Raw genomic sequence first — 22,750 nt, 5'->3', positions numbered from 1 at the left:
ACATGACGTAGACAGTACGTCTGCTTTATTTTTTAAAACCACAGTGGCATCACATGGGCGTGCTTTTTCATCACATCACAAAGTACTGTGTGAGTTGTAGAAGAATCAAAATAAGACAACACAACAGCAACAAAGGAAAAGTCGGTCGTGTCTTTCAGTAAAGGAATTTACTGATGTGACTGGTTTTGTCGAGGTACACTTTAGGTTAATTTGTTAACTTGTTGATTTGTTGATTTGTAAAATGTTTCCTATGGAGTGAGTCAAGCCAAGTGTACACTGCCACAGTGAAAAATCATTTTTGTACCATAATGACGGAAGCAATGACTCCTTATTTTCTTCTTAGAAATCTGGCCAAAATGATAAGGTTTGGAAAATGTCAATTAGTAATCACAATTTATAATCAGCAGGAGTAAACATGCAAAACTACCTGTGCCGTTCTTAAATGTGGTCACATGTGCAGTGGGGGTAGAGAACGTGTTGCTTTAAACCAGCACAAGGTGTCATGTGCTGAACTTAATGTTGAAGGCAGAGTGTACAAATAAACACAGAGCAGTGTGTCGAATAAACAGCGATGAGTCACCGAGCCCCGTTTAGATCCTCCCTTCTCAATTGTGTGGGTATGAAGTGGTTCCAGCTGAATAGACTTCCATGAAGAGCGGAGAGGAAGTGCTTGAGCAGAGATTGAGGAGGGACAGCAGCGAGAGAGGGAAGAGGATGACATGACAGCGAGAAAACAAGAGGGAGGGAAGGGAGAAAAGGGAAGAGCGCAGGTTGTTCCACAGTCGGAAGTGGAGTGTTTGTTTACATGCTGCATGTGTTCGGGCCTTGTGTTTCACACTTGGCACTCTGCCCACTTGTCATGCTCCTCACAGTATAGCAGTAGTGTGATTACATGCCTGGTAGTGTTGCCCTCTCCTTGGCCTCAGCTCCCTCCTGTGGTGACGTTCCTGTTCTGCTCAGCACTAATTAGGAAAAGCATGTCTCGTTAACATTCAATTTGAAGGCCAATAGAGCATCACACCATCCTCTTGCTCCTTTTCCCTCTCTCCGCTGCCACTGATACCGGCTGGCCTACCTCCAACAATAGCAGTAGGGAGGACTAGGTACCTTTTAATTAGGTGTAAATTATAGCCGTGTCATTTCCTCCTGATTTGTTATTTGTTGTTTTGTTCGAAATCTGAAGGTGATCCTTGAAAATACCTGGTTCGCGTAGCAAGAGGGTGGAAATGGTCAAACCTTACGGGACAAATAGTTCGATTTTCTCTTAACTTGAAAAAGGCTGCAATATGTCCTAGATTTGGTGGTGAGGCAGATACAGAAACACACACACACATCATGTTTAGACCAATGCACAAAACACCTTTTGCATTTACAGAGATACATAAGACATGAAGAGCAGATACAGATGGTGTTGCCTTTGTACAGTTGTCTGAAATATGTCTCGATTTCATGCTCAGCCAAGCCGAATGTCTGATGCCATTAACCATTTGCTTTTGTCCTCCTTATCCACTGCTCATTCCACTCTCCTCTTATCTCTGCTTCTTTTTCTCTGTCCCTCTTATCACTCTGTTTTCCCTCTCGTTTCCTCTCCTCTCCTCTCCTCTCCTCTCCTCTCCTCTCCTCTCGACCCTCTCATCCTCCTTCCTCCAGAGAGCAGTAGGCCAGAGAAGAGGGAGATCAAGTGTCCCACTCCGGGGTGTGATGGGACGGGTCATGTGACCGGCCTTTACCCCCACCACCGTAGCCTGTCAGGCTGTCCGCACAAGGACAGGATCCCCCCGGAGAGTGAGTCCTTTTCAGCTGCTTAGAAGATGAAAATAAGCACAGAGAGAGGGGAAATGACAACAAAGGGCAGTCTGACATTGATGGAAACCCACTGCTTACCTCTCCTCACTGTAGCGCTAGACACATAAGTACTTTAATGCCAGTTTACTCGTGATTCCATGAGGTTTTGAGGAGCTGGTGTTCTGATCCAGGCTTACTGAACCAAGGTCGCCTTGGCCTCAGATACTCAGACCATGCTTGTGCTTGCAGGGCACGAGCAGTAGCTGCTACAGTAAAAATCTCATGTTGGACCTATTCTGCCGAGAGAGGATACACTCAAACATGTAAAAGTTGACAGCTCAAACACATTGACTTACTAAGAAATTTCACAATTGTTGGATTTGGTTGACTGATTTGTTTCACTAAAAATAAGCAGAGAGGAATCTGCAGTGGTACTATGCTATTACCACCCGGCCCTATAGCTCCATGTGATTGTAAAGATGCTTCCTACATACATATCAGAGGTCATCCATCTGTAACCATGACTACAGTTCCAAATCAAATGCAGTCCAGTTCTCTGCTATTTTCTCATTAAGATTCACTTAATAGGTCTGCTGGTATTTAGGGTATCTACAAAAGCAATTAGAGAATAATTGTTGTATTTTTAGGGGCAGGAAATAATTTGTATTTATATTTTTATTTCATTGAAAACAGAAGAAGAACTTGTGAGAAACATAAAAGCTTCTGCCATACTCAGTTGTCTCACCCTCCTCCGACAATTAGCGATGGACTTACAACTAAGAATTTACCGCGATTAACCCAGTTGACACTACAAGATTTGACACATCTGTGTGGAGGAAATTTTGTAGTTTTGGTGGAAAGTCAAACATTGTGAATTTTCTCTCACCGTGTTGTTGTGTGTACTTTGTCTTCTTCTCAGTTCTGGCGATGCATGAAAATGTGCTGAAGTGTCCAACTCCTGGTTGCACCGGTCAAGGCCATGTTAACAGCAACCGTAACACACACCGCAGGTATTCACACATCACACTGTGGTGTAGATCTGCATTTGTGTTTGACTCTGTATTCCTGCAAATGTGAGCGTTGTGCGCAGGATGTGTATTCCCCCTTTGTGTATTTGAAAGCTCATACGATACACACACGTATGCAGGACAGCGGATGTGTCAGTGGACATCAGTGTGATGCAGAATTACGTAGTCAGCAACATGCTCCCCTTTTAATATTCATCTTTATTTATCCTCCTCCTTCCCACCAGTCTTTCCGGATGCCCCATCGCTGCTGCAGAGAAGCTGTCAAAGAGCCACGATAAGCTGCCTCTCTCTCCGCCAGGCAGCGAGCACCTGAAAGGAAGTCCCAATGACAGAGTGTTAAGGTGGGTGATCAGAGAAGGATCCAAACATGACTTCAGCACTTGACAAGCATGGAGTCCTGAGGTTATCTTATGGGTCAAAAATGTAGTTGTCATTATGTTAAAATAAATGTAAGGCTTTTATTATATATATACATATTTAAAATGTCCTTTACCTCAAATAGACAACCATTTATCTATCCATCCATCCGTTATCTATATGCCTTATCCTTTGATGGTCATGGGAGGAGCTGGATGCACTCTCCGCTGACATTGTGCAAGAGGCGGGGTACAACCTGGACAGGGCACCAGCGTATCACAGGGTTGACATAGAGAGACAAACAACCATTCCCTCTCACATTCACACACTCTTCAATTTAGAGTCTCCAATGAACCTAAACCCCAATCTGCATGTGTTTGGAATGTGGAAGGAAGCCAGAGAAAAGCAGCACAGACATGAGGAGAACATATAAACAGCACAAAGAAAGACCCAGGCCGAACCGGGATTTAATCCGGGAGCCTTCTTGCTGTGAGGCAACAGTGCACAGCTCCACCGTGCTGCACCCAAATAGACTACCCTTATATGCTAATTAGCTATTAGCCAACCCCATATAGGGTTTTTCCTCCATTAGCTGCTGTGTCAGTTGCTGGAACACTTTGCTGGAGTGGAAACTGTTTCTGTGTCAGCAAACAACCAACATTGTCGGTGTTAGTGCTGCATTAACTGATATGAGGGAACTGGGGATAGTGAATAAATAAATCATTAAATGTTTGCCAAAACCAACAAAGGAAAATAATTATATTGGATGTAAAGGACATGTAAGAAGCTTTTTGAACCAACTGATTAGTCGGAGTTTATAAGTAAAAAATACATTACCTTTTACACTGCATTTATATTATCTAACCACTAATATGAATAATGGACGTATTGATGCTTTTGACTCATATGATAACCCTTTAGTTGCGGGGCTCCACAGCTTCAATATTAAATGACCGGGACTAAAAGGAACAGGTGAACCTTTCACCTACATTAAAGCTGTCCCTTCCAATCCGAGCCCCACACAGCTGAGTCCTCTTCAAGGACGGCCACTTTACTACAGATGGAAACCACAGAGACAATCCTAACCGTGGTTACTGTGCACCTCATGACCAGGTGGTGCTGGCCCGTGAATGGCTTCAATATAACGAGACTGGCTTGAAGCATCCAGTCTGTCGGTCTAATCATTACTGTCACCTCAAACACTGAGATCTCTTTATCTCCATTCATCTCCCCAACAGGCCAGGCACCGTGATCACAGCCAAAAGAATGATAATTAACACAAACCAGACGCTGGTATTATGCTAAGTCGGCACTCTTCGTCATTGGTATTTTAATTAGTAATGCAGCCGATAAGCTAATTATGCAAGTTATAGGGGCATTGCGGGGATAGGAAAAATAATTGCTTTCCTTGAGGAAAACCTCATCAGTGGTCAGACAAAGCATTGAGGATTAAAACATAATAAGGCTTGTTTTGTTTTTTCCTCCTCACATTGTTATTAATATGAACTTGGTTGTCTGTCATGTATGGGACTGAGGAATTCCTCTCTCAATCCATGTTCTAATGGAATTCATGTTGAATTAATAAAAAGGCCCCTGTGATCAGTGGTAGAAAGTTTTGTTCGTTCCTTTAAAAGCCTCCTTCAGAGCGGCTCTGTTGTGAGCATGTATTATTGGTGCTGCAGCGTGTGGAGGCCACCCCCACAGCAGTGTGACTACAGGCCGGGTCATGTAGCTTATTAATGAGCGTATGGCTGAGACCAGAGACTGTGTTATGGGCTTCAGTGGTACAGGATGCAGAGGGCCAAAGAGGATGGACGTCTCTGATATTAGGGGGGGGTCGATATCAGGGTTGGCGTGGGGTCTCTAGCCCCCACGCCAACCCTGATATCGACCCTGACCCTGACCCCCTCTCTAGCTCTTCCACCACTCCCCTTGCATTCCCTCTTTTTTCTCCACTCTTCTCTCTGCCTTCTCGCCTTCTCGCCTTCTTCCCCTGCCCTTCCGTCTCTCCCTGGTCTATCAGTGGATTTACGCCAACAGGTCTGACAAAAGACCAGGCTCTCCAGGAAAACGAGAGGGCTTAGAGCTCATAAATTCCATGCTGTACAACATGCAAATGTGCCCTCTGCTGATAAGAGAGCTTTTAATCCCGCTGCACTCCTGCTAAGTACACCGTTGCCTCTATCTTTACTCTCTCTGTGTTACTCTACCTCCCTCCCTCACTCTCTTGTTCTCTTCTTCTCCTCTCTGTTTTTTGTTTCGATTGTGTGACTCTTTATTGCATCAATCCTCTTTTATTTCCCATCTCTCATCGACTATTCCATTTTATTCCTTTCTATTCCACTTTCTGCCTTAGTTTGTCTTTAATTCCCTGGCCATGCTTTTTTTTTCTTTTTTTTTTCAACACCACCATGACGTTCTCTCCTTCTCTCCCCTCACAGGCCCATGTGCTTTGTGAAGCAGCTGGAGGTTCCACAGTACGGCAACTACAGGCCCAACATGGCACCTGCCACGCCTCGCGCTAACCTGGCCAAGGAGCTGGAGAAGTACTCCAAGGTAACCTTCGATTATGCAAGCTTCGACGCACAAGTGTTCGGGAAGCGCTTGCTTGCTCCAAAGATGCCCACCAGCGAAACCTCACCCAAAGCCTTCAAAAGTAAGAGAGGAACATTGGTTTCTTTTGTGGGGTTCTGGTTGGGATGCGACTGACTGAGGATAGATTGACATTTTGGGAAATATTGTTCTATAATATAAGATATAGATAAGAAAAATATAACATCCTTCTGGGTGTTGTATTACAAGATAAACATCACTCTCATGTCTGTATGCTAAATATGAAAATACAATCAGCAGACAGGTAGCTTAGCACAAAAGGTGGAACAGTTATTTGAGGGAACAGCTAACTCTTCTATGTTGCTGGACTGTTTCTTGGCTGGCGCAGTGACTTTCTTTTAAATCAACCTAATTGCTGAACTTTATAGGTGCTGGCGCTTGAGTTATCTTCAGAGTCTGGCTGCTTGTTTTTCTTTCTTTTAATGCAAACTTGAAATAATTCAAGAGCAGTAGGCTCGATAAGGGTAAATTATATATAACTAGTAAGTTCGTAGCAATTACTTAAACTATATTAAGTTTGTATGGTTGTGCTACCAGCAATCACTATTTTTCAAGGATATATACTTAACTTTCTTGTATTTATATATTATTATCCTATCCTCTGATCTAAAATGAACTTTCTGTCCCACTGTAGCTAAGCCCTCATTCCCCAAGTCCCCATCGCCCAGTCTCAGTCTCCACGGTTACGGAAAGAGCTCCAGCTTGGCCTACGACTACTCCCATGATGCTGAGGCTGCTCACATGGCTGCCACTGCCATCCTCAATCTGTCCACACGCTGCTGGGAGAAACCCGAGAACCTCAGTACCAAACCCCAAAACAAGGTTACCAGACTGCACTTATTCTTCTAAATATTCTGTTCTCTTGTCCTGTGTTAAACCTCCAGAGCTACTTCAGAATTATTCCTTGTCATTAGTGAGTCCTGCTCAAACAGTTCTACAATATACTGACACTTTTTATTGTTTGTGTGCTGAGCCTTTTATAAACATGGTGTCTATGGTGCCGAGTGAAGTTAAAACATTTTGCATTAATCCTACCTGGTTTATCTGCAATGAAGATTTTATAATCAATGTTTTTCAGAAAATTAATCAGAATTAGCTGTTCCTGTGTTTATATATAGGTTTGAATGATTTACTCAAGCAGTGTTATTTTTTCAATTGACACAATCTTTGAGTTCACAGCTTTTTAAAACAAAAGCTCTGTTATTCTGCTTCATATAAAGTATTGTATCAACAAAACACTGTGCTTTTACTTTGTAGACAAATTGCTAAAGAGGAAGTGATTCTATGAATGTTGTTGCTTTGGCGGAGATCAGCAGCTGAGACACTGCACTTCCTCGGACTCTTAACAATACACATGCACGAAGTGTGAAGCCAATTAGATAAATGTTTTTTGAGATTTGCAGTCGCACATACAAACAGGCAGTGAGACGTTTGTGGAATTAGTAGGTAGATTACTGATTGTAACTGAAGAATTGAAGACCATGAAATAAATCCATCATCACCTATCAAAAATCTCCTTGCAGACGATTTCCATCAGTTATATATGGATGATTTGTTTTTGTAAAGTGTTACCCTGTTCTACTCTTCATAGCACTCAGAGGAAGAGATTATTAGCTGATTGTAGTGCAGATTGAAACATTGCAGGCCACAGCTGGTGAGATGAGAGGGGAGAGCTCTACTCTCCTCTCCTCTTCTTTTTCTCCCTCCCCATCAGCTCTGCATGAATATATCATCAGGAGGCATTGGCTTACAGCAACAGGATGGTGTTGAGATGCAGTTGCATCACCTCTCCCGTTCTCTTTCATCCTTTCATCCTTTCATCCCTCCATCCCACACACTTTTCATGTTGTTATTGAATTTGGCTGGCTGCCAGTTCCCTGGATTACTTCTCCACCAGGTAGCCTTTTTTCATTATCTGCCGGACAGATCTCTCACTCTCCTTCTCCACCCCACCACTCTTTTTTTCATTTTCTGTTCACATCTCTTTATACTTTCTTTTATCTTCTTGTCCTTCTCCCTATGCAAGTATCACTGCTTCCCTCTGCCTCTCTGTCTATACCCCTCTATCACTCTATCATTCACTCCCTCTCTCCCCTCTCTGTGCACAGGAGGTGTAATTGGAGCACCACTTTCCCCCATATTGTGATTTTTAAAAGCCTTTTTCCCTCACAGAGGAGAGAAAGTGACTGCTTCATCCTTTTTCGATTTCCTGACATGGTTTTAGGAAGATAAAAAGTGAAGATTAATGTCGCTGGCAGCACAGCAGTGTAAGGTGTTATTCAGTGAGGCACTGATCCAAGAGCAGGCCTTAGCAGCACAGTGTTACAACATAGAGTAACCGGCGACTGATCTGGAATCAGAATCGGAGCCAGTTTAAATCCAATATTGAAACATTGGAACACTGAGCTCATCAACCAGGGACGTTTCTGGGAACTGTTCCCATGTTCTCTCCTCCTCCTTCTAAACCTTTGATTTTTCTGGCCCTTGACCAGCCTGTACGAGCGCCATTTTAGATGAATGCTGAAAACATGGCTCATCATACCCCCTCTGTGTGTGTTAATCTGCCAGCACTATGATAGACCATGGAGAGATGAACCATGGTGTTGGTGCTGTTGGCAAAGTTTTACTGGAGTACATTAGTTATCATTAATGACATGCTTAAGCAGCGAAGGTGGTGCTGCGCTCGAACGTGTTGCACTCAAACTGGTGCATGACTGTGCCAGTGCATGTTTGGATACAAGCTTGGGGGCAGTTTTACAAGCAGGTGAATGTGGGTGGGTGGAAATAGAAAGAAATCAATCATTTCATCATGTGAAAGTTTAGTTTCATCTGTATCTAAATCCATGCCTGAGTGCACCTGTGGGTTAGATGACATTATGATTCAGAAAAATAAAAAATGTGAGTATGTTACTGCATGTGTAGCACCACAACATGATTTGCTGGAGAGGGGGATTCAATTTATTAATAATTAATTAATGATACACAGTGTATACGAGGCTCCTTCTCAAACACACTGAAGTCCCCCAGAGGAAAGTGAGTTACTATTTTGTGTATGAATATCACCTTAGTCAGCAAGCTCCTGTTAGTAACAACAAGGGTAAAATGGAGGTCTCGGTGGGTTGAGACTTGTGCTGTGCTGTTATTTAAGACAGAAATGCAAAAACAAATAAGATGGCTACACATCCTACCCACCTAGCCAGCTAAATGGGTAGGTTGGCTCCTGTGACTAGCCAGCATTAGGTTCATTTAGAAGAACTAACCATTTTGGTCCAAGACGAGTAATTGTATGGAAAACTAATAATGACGCACCCAAGTTAAGAATATCCTGTGTTGTCTCTCCAGGAATTGGACATTGAGGTGGATGAGAATGGCACCCTGGATCTGAGTATGAAGAAGCCTTGTAAACGAGAGGGCAGTCTGTCCGCCACTAGTCCCGGGGTTCGCTCTCCTGACCCTTCTTCCTCCTCCTCTTCTTCGCTGCATCACGGTGGAAGTAGCGGGATGACATCACCGAACCTGCACGCCTACAAGCAGGAGGAATGGGAGGGACCTCTAGATTACACCAAGCCCAACCGCCAAAGGGAGGAGGAAGTGGACGAGGTCAGTACAATTATACTCAGCAGAAGTACAAGCTCCAAATGCAGTGTTTCCTCTCATAGACACAGAGGAAGTATTGTAATATAAATAACAACAGACAAAATTGCCCCAAAGCTTTTTGAATACAAAACTCCTAATTGTTTACATCACTTTGTCTTTGTTTGATACCCGTGCCTTATTTCCTGTCCCCCTTTCCTCTTTCTATTACTCAGTTATTTCAGTGAAATGTGAGTTACTGTGCAGTGAAAACATTGCACTGTGTAACAGAGGTGGTGTGTCAGGTGCATTGCACCATCCTAGCTTTGGCATATGCTAATTCTTACTCCTTTGAACTTTTTCAAAAGAAATATAAAGGGCCTTGAATTTAAATTTTTTATGAGGCCATTCTGCATTTGGAAACATCACTTGTCTACAAAAGAATAAAAGGGGATCAGATCAGAGACTTGTGTGCACATTGCAGTTTGCAAAGTTTCTTCTTCTTGTAAACAAATGTGCAAACTGTTGTGAGAAAGCCCAACACAACCCACACGACAGCACACTGAAGGTGAATGTTTGGTCTAAATTTTTCAGATGGAGCACACTGGCCACTCGTACGTCTCTTCTGACCAAGAGGACTGCGACATGATGCAGGACTGTCTAGAGGAGAGGAAGTACCCGGGAGAGGTCACAACCCCGAGCTTCAAGGTCAAGTTCCAACCCAAGGATAGCAAGAAGGAGCTGCTCTCGTAAGTAGCAAGACCCAACAAGACCAAACAAGTCTACTGCCACACTCACGGCTCTGCGCCCTCACAATGACAATTCTAACATGTTTATCAAATCATTTATGTAATGTCTACCAAGTTCACCAGATAGGCTGCATATAAAGATGGACGACATGACAGCTCCTTAAAAGTGAAACCACATCCTTTCGATTGACCCCTTGTGGTTGACTGCAGTATGAGTCATAAACTTTGCTTTCTCCATATTTTGGAAAAGTTAAAATAAATTTTTCTTAAAGATGGTTTCTGCCATTTTAAGTAGTTCTTATCACACTGATGTATGTCCAAGTGCTCATTTCCCCAGTGAGTTTGGTTTTAATTAGTTTTTTGATGCTATAAAAAACATTATGATTGACAGCTGAGTCTGACTCCTGATTGGTCGAGTGCATGTATCGGTTGAACATTAATACTGTGGCTCCATCCCCTGATCTCTACTGTGCAAAATCTGGCTCCAAATTACTTTTGGCGTAATTGGCGCAGGATGTCATCATATCCGGTATATTTTGGCCGTTCACTCCGCTCTGCATCTGCCAATCGGCTTGTTGCTCCCTCACTGCGAGCTAAACACTCAACAAAATCAAGACTGTTTGCTGTCCTGGCTCCTAAACGGTGGAACGAGCTCCCCATGGACATCAGGACAGCAGAAAGTCTACACATCTTCCACCGCAAACTAAAAACACACCTCTTCCGACTATACCTTGAATAAAAAATTTAAAAAAAGAAAAAAAAAAGTAGTGATTTAGTAGCACTTAAATGGCACTTACTTATAGCACTTTGTAGTTTGGCTTTCTTGAGGAAAATAGTACTTTCTTGATTCTTGTTGTTCTGGATTTGTACCCTCATGGTTGAATGCACTTATTGTAAGTCGCTTTGGATAAAAGCGTCAGCTAAATGAGATGTAATTTAATGTAACGGTTTACCATCTGTTAGCATGCTAACATTAGCAGTCAGCACAAATTACAGCTTGATGATAAGTATTTGGTCAGAAAGCAGACAACTGCAGAAACACTTCAAATCCTCTGTCTTTCTCACGCTCTCCAGGTGCCCTACACCTGGTTGTGATGGCAGTGGCCACATCACTGGAAACTATGCGTCTCATCGCAGGTATGCACCATTACAGACTTATTTTGGTGATACAGTACACTAGTGCTCTATATATAAACTCTGCTCTGCTGAGACTCCTGTGCACCTGAGTCCAAAGTGGGCGCACCACGGCTAATTCAAATATTTTATTTGATCCTGACATGCCAGAGGCAATAATGTAGCGTGAGCCTGGGAAGCAAAGGCAGTCATTGACTTTGATATGCATCAGTAATTTACTTCTTGCTGTCTGTCCTCTTCTTCCTAAATGACCTTGGTATGCCTTGCATTCTTGATTTCTCTTCACTCATGTCTCCCCCCCCCCTCTTCTTTCAATCTGTCCACCCTGGCTTTCCTCGTCCCCTGCCTGTTCTCTGCTCCCCTGTCCTCTTTCTCTTTCTCTCTCAGTCTGTCTGGGTGTCCTCTCGCTGATAAGAGCCTTCGGTCCCTCATGGCGGCCCACACCCCTGAACTCAAGTATGTCTGCTCTACACCTTCACTGCCTTTTCACTGCCACTTCACTGCACTGCTACTGACACCGTCCAGTGCCACAGCGCTTTATTCTGCTGACGTTGACTTATCTTTTGTTGCTTGCTGCTGCCTCTGCTGCTGCTTCTGCTGCATCTGTCATGGTGTGGGTTTTTTTCTGCAGCTGGCTTGGCACTATGCTTGCTTTCACTTCAATCACTTCATGTACTGTAAATGCAAAATGGAAGTGTAATTCTGTTGTGTAGCTCTTTACTAGACAAGAGGCTTTTCACGGCTCACTATCGACAGATACAAGACGTGTTTCAATGGTAAAGAGCCTGAAAAGATATGAATGAAAACAAACGACCATACGCGTGGATTAAAAAATCAGTAGAATTAAATAGCGGACAATATCGCTCATCTATGTGATGCCATTTTCACAAGATACTCCATAATGAAACATTTTCTTCTAGTTCTTTCTGTTAACTTTGTATTAAATGTTAAATCACTCTTCTCTTTCCCAGATGCCCCACTCTAGGATGTGACGGCTCAGGTCACATCACAGGAAACTATTCCTCCCACAGAAGGTAACAAACAGAAAACACCCACATGCACACACAAAAACGCATACACATGGACACACATACACACAGTCAGTCAGAGAGGCCTAGTGACAGTTCATGGTAGAATTAGACAGGAACCACATACTCACACATTTCCACACCATTCCATGATCCTATTTTCCGACCATTTTAGGCGTTTTTGAGTGGGTTTGGTTTGTAATTTCGATGAACAGTCTCTGTAAAATTATTCTTCCTGATAATGTTCTCTGCGTTTATCAAGCAATCACTTCACCAGACCTTTTTTCAGCCCTATGTTATCAACTCCATACTTTCTGTTTTCAGTCTCTCTGGGTGCCCGCGTGCCAAGAAAAGTGGAATTAAAACTCCTACCAAGGACAACCAGGAGGACTCCGAGCTTTTAAAGTTCGTACCGCTCAGAAAGCCATAATGTCTGCTTTTAGCGAGACTGACGGTAAAAGTAAAATGCAATAAAAAACAAAGAGAGAGAGAGGGTAGTGACCTGCCCCCGTAACTGAATCAAACATTCAGGCCCTTACTGATGGGAAAATACACTTACTTACAGCAGATACTGACTCTGAATCTAGTTCATGTTAGAGTATCATAGAGTACATCATCAATACATAAGAAATACATGGGCTTCATATTGCATTTGCACACAAACAGTAAATTCAACAGTGTGTTGATAACTGCATGTGCTTAACCTTAATAGCTCTTTCACAATATATTTAATATTATTAGTAATATTATCTATTGCATATATAATATCCCAAAACTAGTTGTAATATAATGAATTTGGCCCAGTAGAGAAAATATATATAACTTAAATGTTTATTCTAATATTTTCATCTTTCTCTACAGTTTATATGTTTGGATTCTCTTTGTCTAACCCTTGTCCCTCTCGCTCTCTTTATTTCTTTTCCTTGCTGCAACTCTCCTCTCGTCTTCTTCTCTTTCTCCATCCTTTCCTTTGCTCCCTGCAGATGCCCCGTGCCGGGTTGCGACAGCCTGGGCCACATTAGCGGGAAGTACGCCACACACCGCAGCGCCTACGGGTGTCCACTGGCAGCCCGCAGACAGAAGGAGGGTGTCTTGAACGGCACCCCCTTCAATTGGAAGGCCTTCAAGACAGAGGGGCCGACCTGTCCCACCCCAGGCTGTGATGGCTCTGGACACGCTAACGGAAGCTTCCTCACACACCGCAGGTTAGCGGCCCTCAGAACTGACTAAAGCCTCTTCTATATACAGATTCTGCTATGTTGCCATTAAAAAAAAAAAACTCGATATGCCTCCATTGCATGTTGAAACTGAACAAAATCAGCTAAGATGTTGGCGCCCCATGCGTGATTTTTAGCATTCTGTCCTGCCATGCCGACTCTCCCATTTACACAGATGTCATTTTGGCTCTGTGAGTAGCTCAGCTTTCCGGATTAAGATGGAAAAACATTGTATCCCCCATTCTGTGTTTTTAAGTTTTACACAGAGCGGTAAGGCAGAATAAAGCCGCAACATCTTGCCCAACCGGTCGAGGCAGATGGCCGCCCACATTGAGTCTGGTTCTAGAGGTTAATTCCTGTTAAAAGGGAGATTTTTCTCTCCACAGTTGCAAAGTATTCGCTCATTGTGTTGGGTTTGGGTTGGGTTTCTTTTATTTAAGGAACTTCCATGTCTGTGTTTCTGTGTCACATATAATAATATTAATTTAAAGTAATTAAATTTATTTGCTGACAGACAGATGAGAGAATTACTATCAAGTCGATAATAAAGTATAGAGACAGAACCATTAGTGTCTTAGCTTGAAGAGAGCGGTGTACAAACAAGTAGCTGTGATTTGTGTTACGACAGGACATTTTGATTAGTGCGATGTAGAAGCCTTGATAAGTGTATTTGTGAGTGCCAGAGTCATGGTAGCCATTTCCACTCATTATGCTAAGCTAAGCGGTTTTCTGGCTGTAGATTCATAGTTAATGTCTGTGAGGATTCTCAGTCATCCAGGTCATGGTACCTTCAGAAGTTGTACAAGCATACTTGCACAAGCTAACTTCTTCAGCCTCTTGGATGAGAGGTGAAACGACTTCAAGAAACACATATGATGTCGTCTCTGTGAGATTCCGCTTCTTTAAGTCATCCATCTCTCATACGTCTGATGGAACGCTTATTTCAAATCAATCTAGGCTGTTGCTCTGCTAACATGCTGCTCACACTGGTCCACTGCAATATATGTGTGTGTTATTTAGAATTGTACATTGACCCCCCTCCCTCCATGTGTCACTGTCTCCAGCCTCTCAGGATGCCCCCGAGCCTTGTTCGCCAAGAAGAAGGCCAAGTTCCCCTCAGACGACTACCTGAGCACCAAGTTCAGAGCCAGTGATGGTAGGTTGGACTTTATCAGTGTGTACGAGATTCCTGCATGGTGTCACTAAAACATATACTGACCAGGAACATTCTACTGTATCTAGTTTTGGACAACGATGAGGACATCCAGCAACTCAACAAAGAGATTAACGACCTCAACGAATCCAACAATGAAATGGAGGCTGACATGGTCAACCTGCAGACTCAGGTGGGTGTAGTGTGTATTTAGAGTATATGTCATATGTGCAACATAAAGTACTGAATCCAGTCAATTTGTTAAAGCTCATTTGTTATATTTTTCATATATTATAAAGACTAAACATGTTCTGCTCTGAAATAAAAGGTTACATTTATTCTCAGTTCAATACACTCAGGGATTTAGCCACTACTATTTTACTTACTATCCAATATGACCAGAAGCTAATGTTAGCAAACCTTAGGTGCTGAAAGTTTTTTTTTTCAGCATTTAAAATATCCCAAAATTGCAACTTGTAGCCACAGTGGTAAACATGAATGATGTGCTTGTTTTAAAGGATAAGTAACCACCAGAAACCACATGAAAGATGAAGAACCAGCAGCCAGTCTCTCTAAGGCTCTAAAGCCGGACATACACTATGCTTTGACCTGGATTTGGTTGCAATTTCTTAGTCGCACGACTATAGAGTCAGACCGATTTTCAGCCCGTTGTTGCCAGTGGGTGTACAGGGGAGTGCAGGGAGCGACTGACATGTCAGACATTTTGGTCGGTCGTCGTCAGGCTTGTGCACAGTGAAGCAGAGTCAAGAGTTGATTCCCCAAAAGCAGCACCTTCTCCCTTAGTGCATCTGTGCAAAATGGCAAAACACAATATTGCACATTGAGAGAGAATAAGAAGGAGAGAAAGGGGTTCTTAAAGTACTGTAGCTAGTGATCAATTTACAATATTGTGTAAATTTGTAGTTTTCTTTCTTTCTGCAAAATAGCCAAACCAAAATACCCACGTCTTCCAAACCACGTGTGTCCATATGCTGACGAAGAAAATCGGACCGTTCAGTGTGTTCACATAAATCCTCAAATTTGGCTTCACATCTCAGACCATTTAATTGTACAGTGTGAAGTGTAATTTAGCAACTACATTTCTAAAGTCGCATAGTGAATGGCCAGCTTTAGCCCCTGAGACCACTGAAGAGCTCACAGACATATATTTTAATTTAGTTTTTAGCAAACATTATTCAAATAGGAGGAAACAGTTGACAGCTGAGGACTATTTTCAGTTGTGGATGAATATACGTTAGTGCTTCAATGATATTTCTCACCGTGGTGTACGTGGAATTGAGGAAAATGTTGCCTATGTTAGTAGCATACAATCCCCATTGGTTCTGATCTTTTAATGGAAGTTGTTGACAAGAAATATAGAATATCACCAGACTTTTCTAGTGCAAAGGCAAGTTGCGACCTCTAGCCTAAAGTGGTACCACTGGTAGTAACCCTGTGGCCCTGTGTTTCAGATCTCCTCCATGGAGAAGAACCTGAAGAGCATCGAGCACGAGAACAAGATGATTGAGGAGCAGAACGAGGCTCTCTTCATGGAGCTGTCTGGTCTCAGCCGCGCCCTGATCCGCAGCCTGGCAAACATCCGCCTGCCACACATGGTGAGTTGCTCTCCCCATTTTAACTGTTGGAATCTTTTGAGGTGAGGCTCCTATTTTGAAAAGCGTGTAGGTGTGTGTTTCCCTGGTATCCTCAGCTGAGATTGGTTGTCGTTTGCAACACAGCAGGAGCCAATCACCGAGCAGAACTTCGACAGCTACGTGAGCACCCTGACCGACATGTACACCAACAAGGACTGCTTCCAGAGCCCAGAGAACAAGGCTCTGCTGGAGAGCATCAACAAAGCTGTGAAGGGCATCAAAGTCTGAAACTCAAGACACACACACACCACACGTACGGAGAAAGCGCAGACTGTCCTGAGGTGAAGGAGCGTGACGGAGGAGAAGATGGAGGGATGGCGAGATGAAGGAGAGATGTTGAAATACTCTTCAATATAATGAAATATGATTCAAAAACAAAAAGGGAATTCAGGTTATCTAAATAAACGGCAACTTAAAAAAATCTACCCAGGGAGCACTCTCATAGAAGAAAAGTGACGCGGACCAAAATCCACACCATGCTGCTGCTGGGATTAGGAGGATGGAACAGATCCTTCAGTCAGGATGGATGGAAAAGAAGAATGAAGTTACTGGAAACTGTATCTGGGGGGGGTTTAATATGCTGTATGTTTACCTGTTGTCTCTTTTGTGTCCTTACCTGGTTTTTTGGAGTTTTAACTGTTGCACAGCCGATCCGTTAATCGCACTTCACATCTCCGGTGACATGAAGAGGAGGACACACAGATGAGTTGAGCCCGAGGACTCTGTACCATCCTGCAGCATTCTGTGCAGCCAGTGTGTTCTTTATCCGAGCTCTCTAGTTCATGACCACACACCCACCCCAGCAATATGACGCGCGCACCAAACTGACTTTGTGTTCGCGTTGTGGTGTTACCGTGGCAAAGACGTCAACAGGTCACGTCGACTCCGTTTTGCGGGAAATTCTTCAAGTAAGGTCATGAGACAGATCCAGGAACAGTGTGGGTTCTTTAATTTTCAGCTCATATCATGTTTTGTATGTAAACTGAAACGATGATAGTGATAGTGTGCGCACATTTTAAATTCAGTTAGTCATATCAATAGTATTTATCAACTTAGGAATTGCACTTCATTTCAATTAATAGTTTTGTGGTACAATAATTATTGTTATATATGAATTATTTAAACCTGTGAGCATTTAAATTGTAACTTATTGCCATTTATGTTATTGAGGTTTATTTATTTGAAGCAATCTATTTATTATTAACTTGGTTTTGTAACAGACAAAAAATTGCATCTTTACTGATTATGGTCAAAGCAATTTGCAGATGTCTTGCGTCAATATTTTAAGAATCTATATAGATAACTGACAAGGCATATATTGTTTTGAGTACTTTTTAAAAACCTTTTTAAGTGCAGATGTTTTATAACAGACAAAATCTTTTGATAATTTTACAAAAAAAGTTATTTTTTTTATTTTTGGGTTCTTTGTTTTTCTCCCGTTACCTTGTGTTTTTTCTGTTGCCACTACATTCAGAAACCCTCTGCTGAGAAAAAAGAAAAGAAAGTATGTATTTATTATTTATTTAATATGAAAGAAATTGACTGATATGGCTGTATATTTATTTTGTTATTTATGTGCGTGATGTGACGGTTGAGTGTGAGTAGTCTTAAAGATCCACTGCTAATATTTAAATAAAGAAACAAAATCAATACAAATACTGTTTGATTACTTAGGCTTATACCTAGAGACATACCAGCAGCTGATTGTAAGGACGGAAAAAAATGACCCGACAAAAGCATCACTGCTCTGTTGCTATTTGGTCTTTGTGTGTTTGCTTTTGTCAGGTTGTATAAAACCAAGGAAAAAAACTACTACAACAACAAGAAAAAATCCATAGATTTCAAAAATGTTACCTCTCTTAAGCGCTTTGTAGCAGCCGACACTGGCTCACCCAAAACCTCTGTAATGTACCATCGATGCTGAATTGATGCTTTTTGATTCTTTTTTCTTATTTATTATTTTCATCAATACAATGGTGCATATAGAGCTCTATTCCAGCAGTGTTTTAGGCTGGATCTATGGGTCTCCAACACACACAGACACACACACACATACACACCGATGTATCCAATATACTGTAGGATGGCCTCCTTTGACAAACTTCTATCAGATAAACATACACACCCTTGTAGCCTTACTCTAGATTTTAATTTTTTGATGCACAAAGTGCCACTGAAAAAAAAAGAGAACTCACTTTCTTTCCTGATTCTACGCATTTCTGCAATGTAACAATGTCTGGTCCCAGGAAGACCATGGCATCATGAGAGTGGTGATTGTTTCAGATGCCTTTATTTCTCTGCCAAGATGGCCATACGTACACTATATATACATTCTGTATAAATAGATTTTAAAGATGCTATATATATGAATATAAACATACATATATTTTTCCAGTGTAATTGTTGACTTGCTCTTCTTCTCTTGTATTACCTTGTCAAAAGGATCACTAGCTGTCTAGAAGAGATGTGACGCACGTTATCAAAAGGAGGCAGTTACACCTTATTTAATATCACTAAGACCTGCTCAACTGTGGCTTTAAACAAACCATTCAGACAAGCTGAAGGCAAAGTAGGTGTTGTTGATGATAGATTACAATACTTTGGAAGTGTTTTCCTTTTCCCCCCTTTTCCTTTATTTGTCTGTCCTTTATCCAGAAGTGTCAAAAAAACATCTACTGTATGTTGTACTACTGAATCTGAGAAATGACTGTCAATTTGAAACTAGATGGTTGGCTCTTTGTTCCTAAGTGTCATGTGAGTTCATGTATATTAAAAAGATGCCTCTGAATAATGTTCTGCACATAGTGTTTGGCGACATTGTGCAGTTATTGTATTGTTAATGGTGAGGCCTCACTATGAGCCCATTCTCTAATGTTAAAACCAGTCAGTAGGAGACTTTAGTGTGACCTGCCTTTCAGTGATCCGTCGCAGCTACTGTGGTGTACAGTATGATACCTGTGTGTAACGCTGATGTCAAAGGCATGTTGTAAATGTTCTTTTAGCCAATGTAGAATGAAAATCCTTTGTGCACTTTCTAACTGTTGAAAATGCCAGCATTTGATTCTCGACTCGGGAGAACCCCAGTAGATCACGGGCAATAGCACGTATTCACCCATGGAGGGCGCACTACAAAGCATTGTCTCACCTGTGTGTTGCTGTTCATGTAGAGAACAACCTGTGTGTTACATCAGATAGAGACATCTCTTTGATTCAGGGGGTCGAAAATGTAGAAAAAGGAAGTTGTACTTTCTTTTCCACACAACAACAAAAAAAAACCAAAAGAGAAACGGACAGGATGCAGAGTTTGGTTCTCAGGTGACTGGGAGGGGGGGCATAGGGGGGGCTGCTGAAGCAGAACAGAGCAATGCCATAGGTCAGCCAGTCAGCTGAGGCTAGAGGCGATAGCAGCGGCTGGATCGAGGCCACGTGTGAAATGAGATGAGTGTGTGGGAGTGGGAAATTGATTTGCCGGGCTACACAATCTCCCCCATGTTTCAGGAGGAGGTGTTTGTTGCATAAATGTGCGTCCATCACTCAAAAGAATGTCAAAGCTTTTTATGACTTTTAAAACCCCCCCCACCCCCCCTCAGGTCTTGTGTAACCTTTCCTCAGGAAAGATAGTTTGGATGCATTTGGTTAACGGGCGAGCATACGCTTCCTCTCTTGAAGAGCACGAGAATACGACTGCAGAGGGCGTTAAGACTGTGAATATTCTCCTAACTTATTTGATATGGCATGACCCCTTTTAAACTGCTTGATGAAATTGTCTACTGAGGTATGTAAATGAATAACACTGAGGCCATGAACGCATAGCATTTTCAAAAGAAAAAAGAAAAAAAATGTTGTCAGCCAAGAAAGCAAATGCGGCCTAGGGTTGGTTCTGCGCCCACACACTGTATGTTTTCTTATTTACATAAAAGTACTGAGTGATGGAGTGAGGAGCTTTATTATTCTAAATAGCAAAGAAAATTAAAAAGGAAGAAAAGAAAGAAGAGAAACAGGGCCCAGTTTCCCCTGAAGCACCTGGAATGAAAATGAATTTATCATGACAACACTTTCAGGGAAAAACCAGTCCAGACCAAAATCCAGCTGTGCATTTAAGAGTCGGGGTGGGAGGGTGGGGGCGCATCTTTGCATCCTGGTTTCGTGTTATGTTCAGATGTTAGGTCCAGATGTTTGAGTAGAGCAAAGCAGTCACACCTTGACTCGTGAGAAAGAAATATTAAGTGGAGTGGCACTTTTCATCAAGCTGAGCAAAACCAAAAGCCCCCTCCCTCCCGTCTCCCCCACCTCCCTGCTGTAGTTTCAAGCTGTGTGGTCTTATCATGTGTGCCTTTCTCACTCCACTCATTTCAAGATATATATACATATATATGGTGTGTTTACACTCTGCAAACCTAGTTCAAATACTGCAGAAAACATTCGGTCTGGATCTATATCTCTTTACGGGGTCGCCGGCGGGTGGGAGGGGTATATATGACATCGACGTGTCTTTTACATGCAGGTAGAGGTCCCTTTGTGACAGAGGTACACAACAACAAGCTTTTGTTAGACGGCTAAAGAAACTGTGATCTTACTCTTGTTGATTCAGGTACCAAACTGCATGGACTGTTTCTGTGAAGGAATCTGAAGAACATCATCACCATCATCATCCCTAGATAATGCATCAGTGCAGGGCATTATTTTGAAACAAGTGGAAGTCTCTGTATATATTTGTATTAAGAACAAACAGTGTTATTGTTGTTGTATTGAAGACAAGTTAAAAAATGGTTTTAAAAAAAAGGAGAAAAAAAATAGTTTGTGACAAAGAAAAAAAAAAACATCCACAGCCAAGGGTTGTCCTGCTAGCACATTTTTACAGAGATGAGCTATTTTTACTGGTGATTTTCTAGGCATTGATATTAATATATCCTTTTAAGAAAGTACAAAACTTCCAAAATTACAAGCACTTCCACAACGATAGATTGTATGGTCATTTTTGTTACTTTTGTAGATGTGGTCCTTCCTTTGCTACTGCACCATTTTGTAAAGTGGGACAGGCCTTGGCTGTGTGTCCTCTGTTTTTTTTAATTTCTTTAGTTTTATGTTTTTTTAGTGTTTTATTTTACTTTTTGGGGAGTAAAACACTGTAGATGGGCCGGATTTGTGACTGTGTGTTTGTGTACTTGTGTACATGTTCCCCTGTTCCTGTGTCAGTGTTATAAAGCAGAGAAGTGATGTCAGTTATTGTGGGGGTATGAACCATTTTAAATGTTCTCTATGAAAAACACAAATAAAGAATCATAGACAAGGAGCAGTCTGGCGTCTCTCTCTCTCTCTCTCTCTCTCTCTCTCTCTCTCTCTCTCTCACACACACACACTTTCTCTCTATCGCTCCCCCCCCCCCCTCTCTCTCTCTCTCTTGTACTTGAGGACCAGTTTGACTATGTGTGTATCTGTGTGTGTGTACTTGTACTAGTCATGGACACTTGTCAAACTGGTTCTCATAAAGATAGGTACAGCTGTGGCGGCTGCGGGGGTAGAGCGGACGTCCTCTAACCAGAAGGCCTGGGGTTTGATCCCAGTCTTCCCCATCCGCATGCCGAAGTGTTCCTGGGCAAGATGCGGAACCCCAAATTGCCCCTGATAGAAAAAAGTGCTGCCCATAGCTGTGGGTGAATGGGTAATAAATTGTACTGTAAAGTGCTTTGAGTGGTCATCAAGATTACAAAAAAGTGCTATATTAAAAAAGGAGGTGTGTGTATTCTCAAAATGTTGCCACCACTTGGTTTGAAGCTTTAAAGTTGACAATTTCATTTAGGTTAGAATTAGGTTCAGGTTAGAGATTTGGGATTTGCTTGTGGCTTTTTGTTTGGCTAAGAGACTTGGGAATGTATTATGCCATAGAAGATGATCTTCAGGGTAGAAAGACAAACAGAACTGATCAATTAAATTGCCATCATGGCCCTAACAGCAGGGCATGTGCATGAGTAAAGTGAAGTACAGGTACATGCTCAGCACTGACGCACCGACTGCATGAGCAGGCAGTCAGATAACACACACTGCCCTCATGACTGGTAAACAAAATGGGGGACTTGAGTGTTCTGCTAACATGTTCAGTTGTTGCATGTAGTTGTGGCGCTGCACTGACATCTGCTGGATTATTTAGTGAACATGCGTGCTGAGTAAATGCAATGAGTTTTCATCATCCGAACTCTGCTTTCTGCAGCTGTTGAAAGTTTCTTTTTCTCTCAGTCCTGGAGCGAACATCACACTCCCCCAGAGACTGTGAAATTCTCACAGCTCCAACATGGATCTTTCATTTCAACTTGTAACATGTTCCGAGTGTAAGATGTACATGCATGAAATGTATCACTTGTGAGGGGAAGAGCTGAGTTGGATGTGGGTTCCCCGTCACTGGGCATGGACCAGAGAGAGGCAACAGCCCTCTCATATAAAAGGGAAGATTCAAAGTTGCC

The 22,750-nt window shown here is 42.3% G+C and overlaps 1 protein-coding gene across 6 annotated transcripts in view; it reads left to right on the top strand.

Moving 5' to 3' along the window:
• myt1b (myelin transcription factor 1b) overlaps positions 1-20,268 on the top strand; it is a 38,914-nt gene extending 18,646 nt beyond the window's left edge. For 2 of the 6 annotated variants that reach the window (XM_047340318.1, XM_035158739.2), the window contains 16 exons: positions 1,651-1,785; positions 2,705-2,795; positions 3,038-3,154; positions 5,612-5,826; positions 6,418-6,605; positions 9,126-9,383; positions 9,951-10,105; positions 11,180-11,242; positions 11,627-11,695; positions 12,211-12,273; positions 12,592-12,672; positions 13,251-13,472; positions 14,549-14,640; positions 14,727-14,830; positions 16,110-16,253; positions 16,377-20,268. In XM_047340318.1, the coding sequence (XP_047196274.1) occupies positions 1,651-1,785; positions 2,705-2,795; positions 3,038-3,154; positions 5,612-5,826; positions 6,418-6,605; positions 9,126-9,383; positions 9,951-10,105; positions 11,180-11,242; positions 11,627-11,695; positions 12,211-12,273; positions 12,592-12,672; positions 13,251-13,472; positions 14,549-14,640; positions 14,727-14,830; positions 16,110-16,253; positions 16,377-16,520 (2,141 nt within the window). In that variant the 3' untranslated portion in view covers positions 16,521-20,268. The remainder of the gene's footprint in view (positions 1-1,650; positions 1,786-2,704; positions 2,796-3,037; positions 3,155-5,611; positions 5,827-6,417; positions 6,606-9,125; positions 9,384-9,950; positions 10,106-11,179; positions 11,243-11,626; positions 11,696-12,210; positions 12,274-12,591; positions 12,673-13,250; positions 13,473-14,548; positions 14,641-14,726; positions 14,831-16,109; positions 16,254-16,376) is intronic. The other 4 variants (XM_047340317.1, XM_047340319.1, XM_047340320.1 and 1 more) reach the window with 4 other exon arrangements.
• Positions 20,269-22,750: the final 2,482 nt, after the last annotated feature.

Source organism: Hippoglossus stenolepis, chromosome 6 (genome assembly GCF_022539355.2).
Source record: "Hippoglossus stenolepis isolate QCI-W04-F060 chromosome 6, HSTE1.2, whole genome shotgun sequence".
Classification (NCBI taxonomy): domain Eukaryota; kingdom Metazoa; phylum Chordata; class Actinopteri; order Pleuronectiformes; family Pleuronectidae; genus Hippoglossus; species Hippoglossus stenolepis.
Note: the sequence above shows the minus strand (reverse complement) of the source record. Positions and strands in the feature narration are given on the sequence as shown.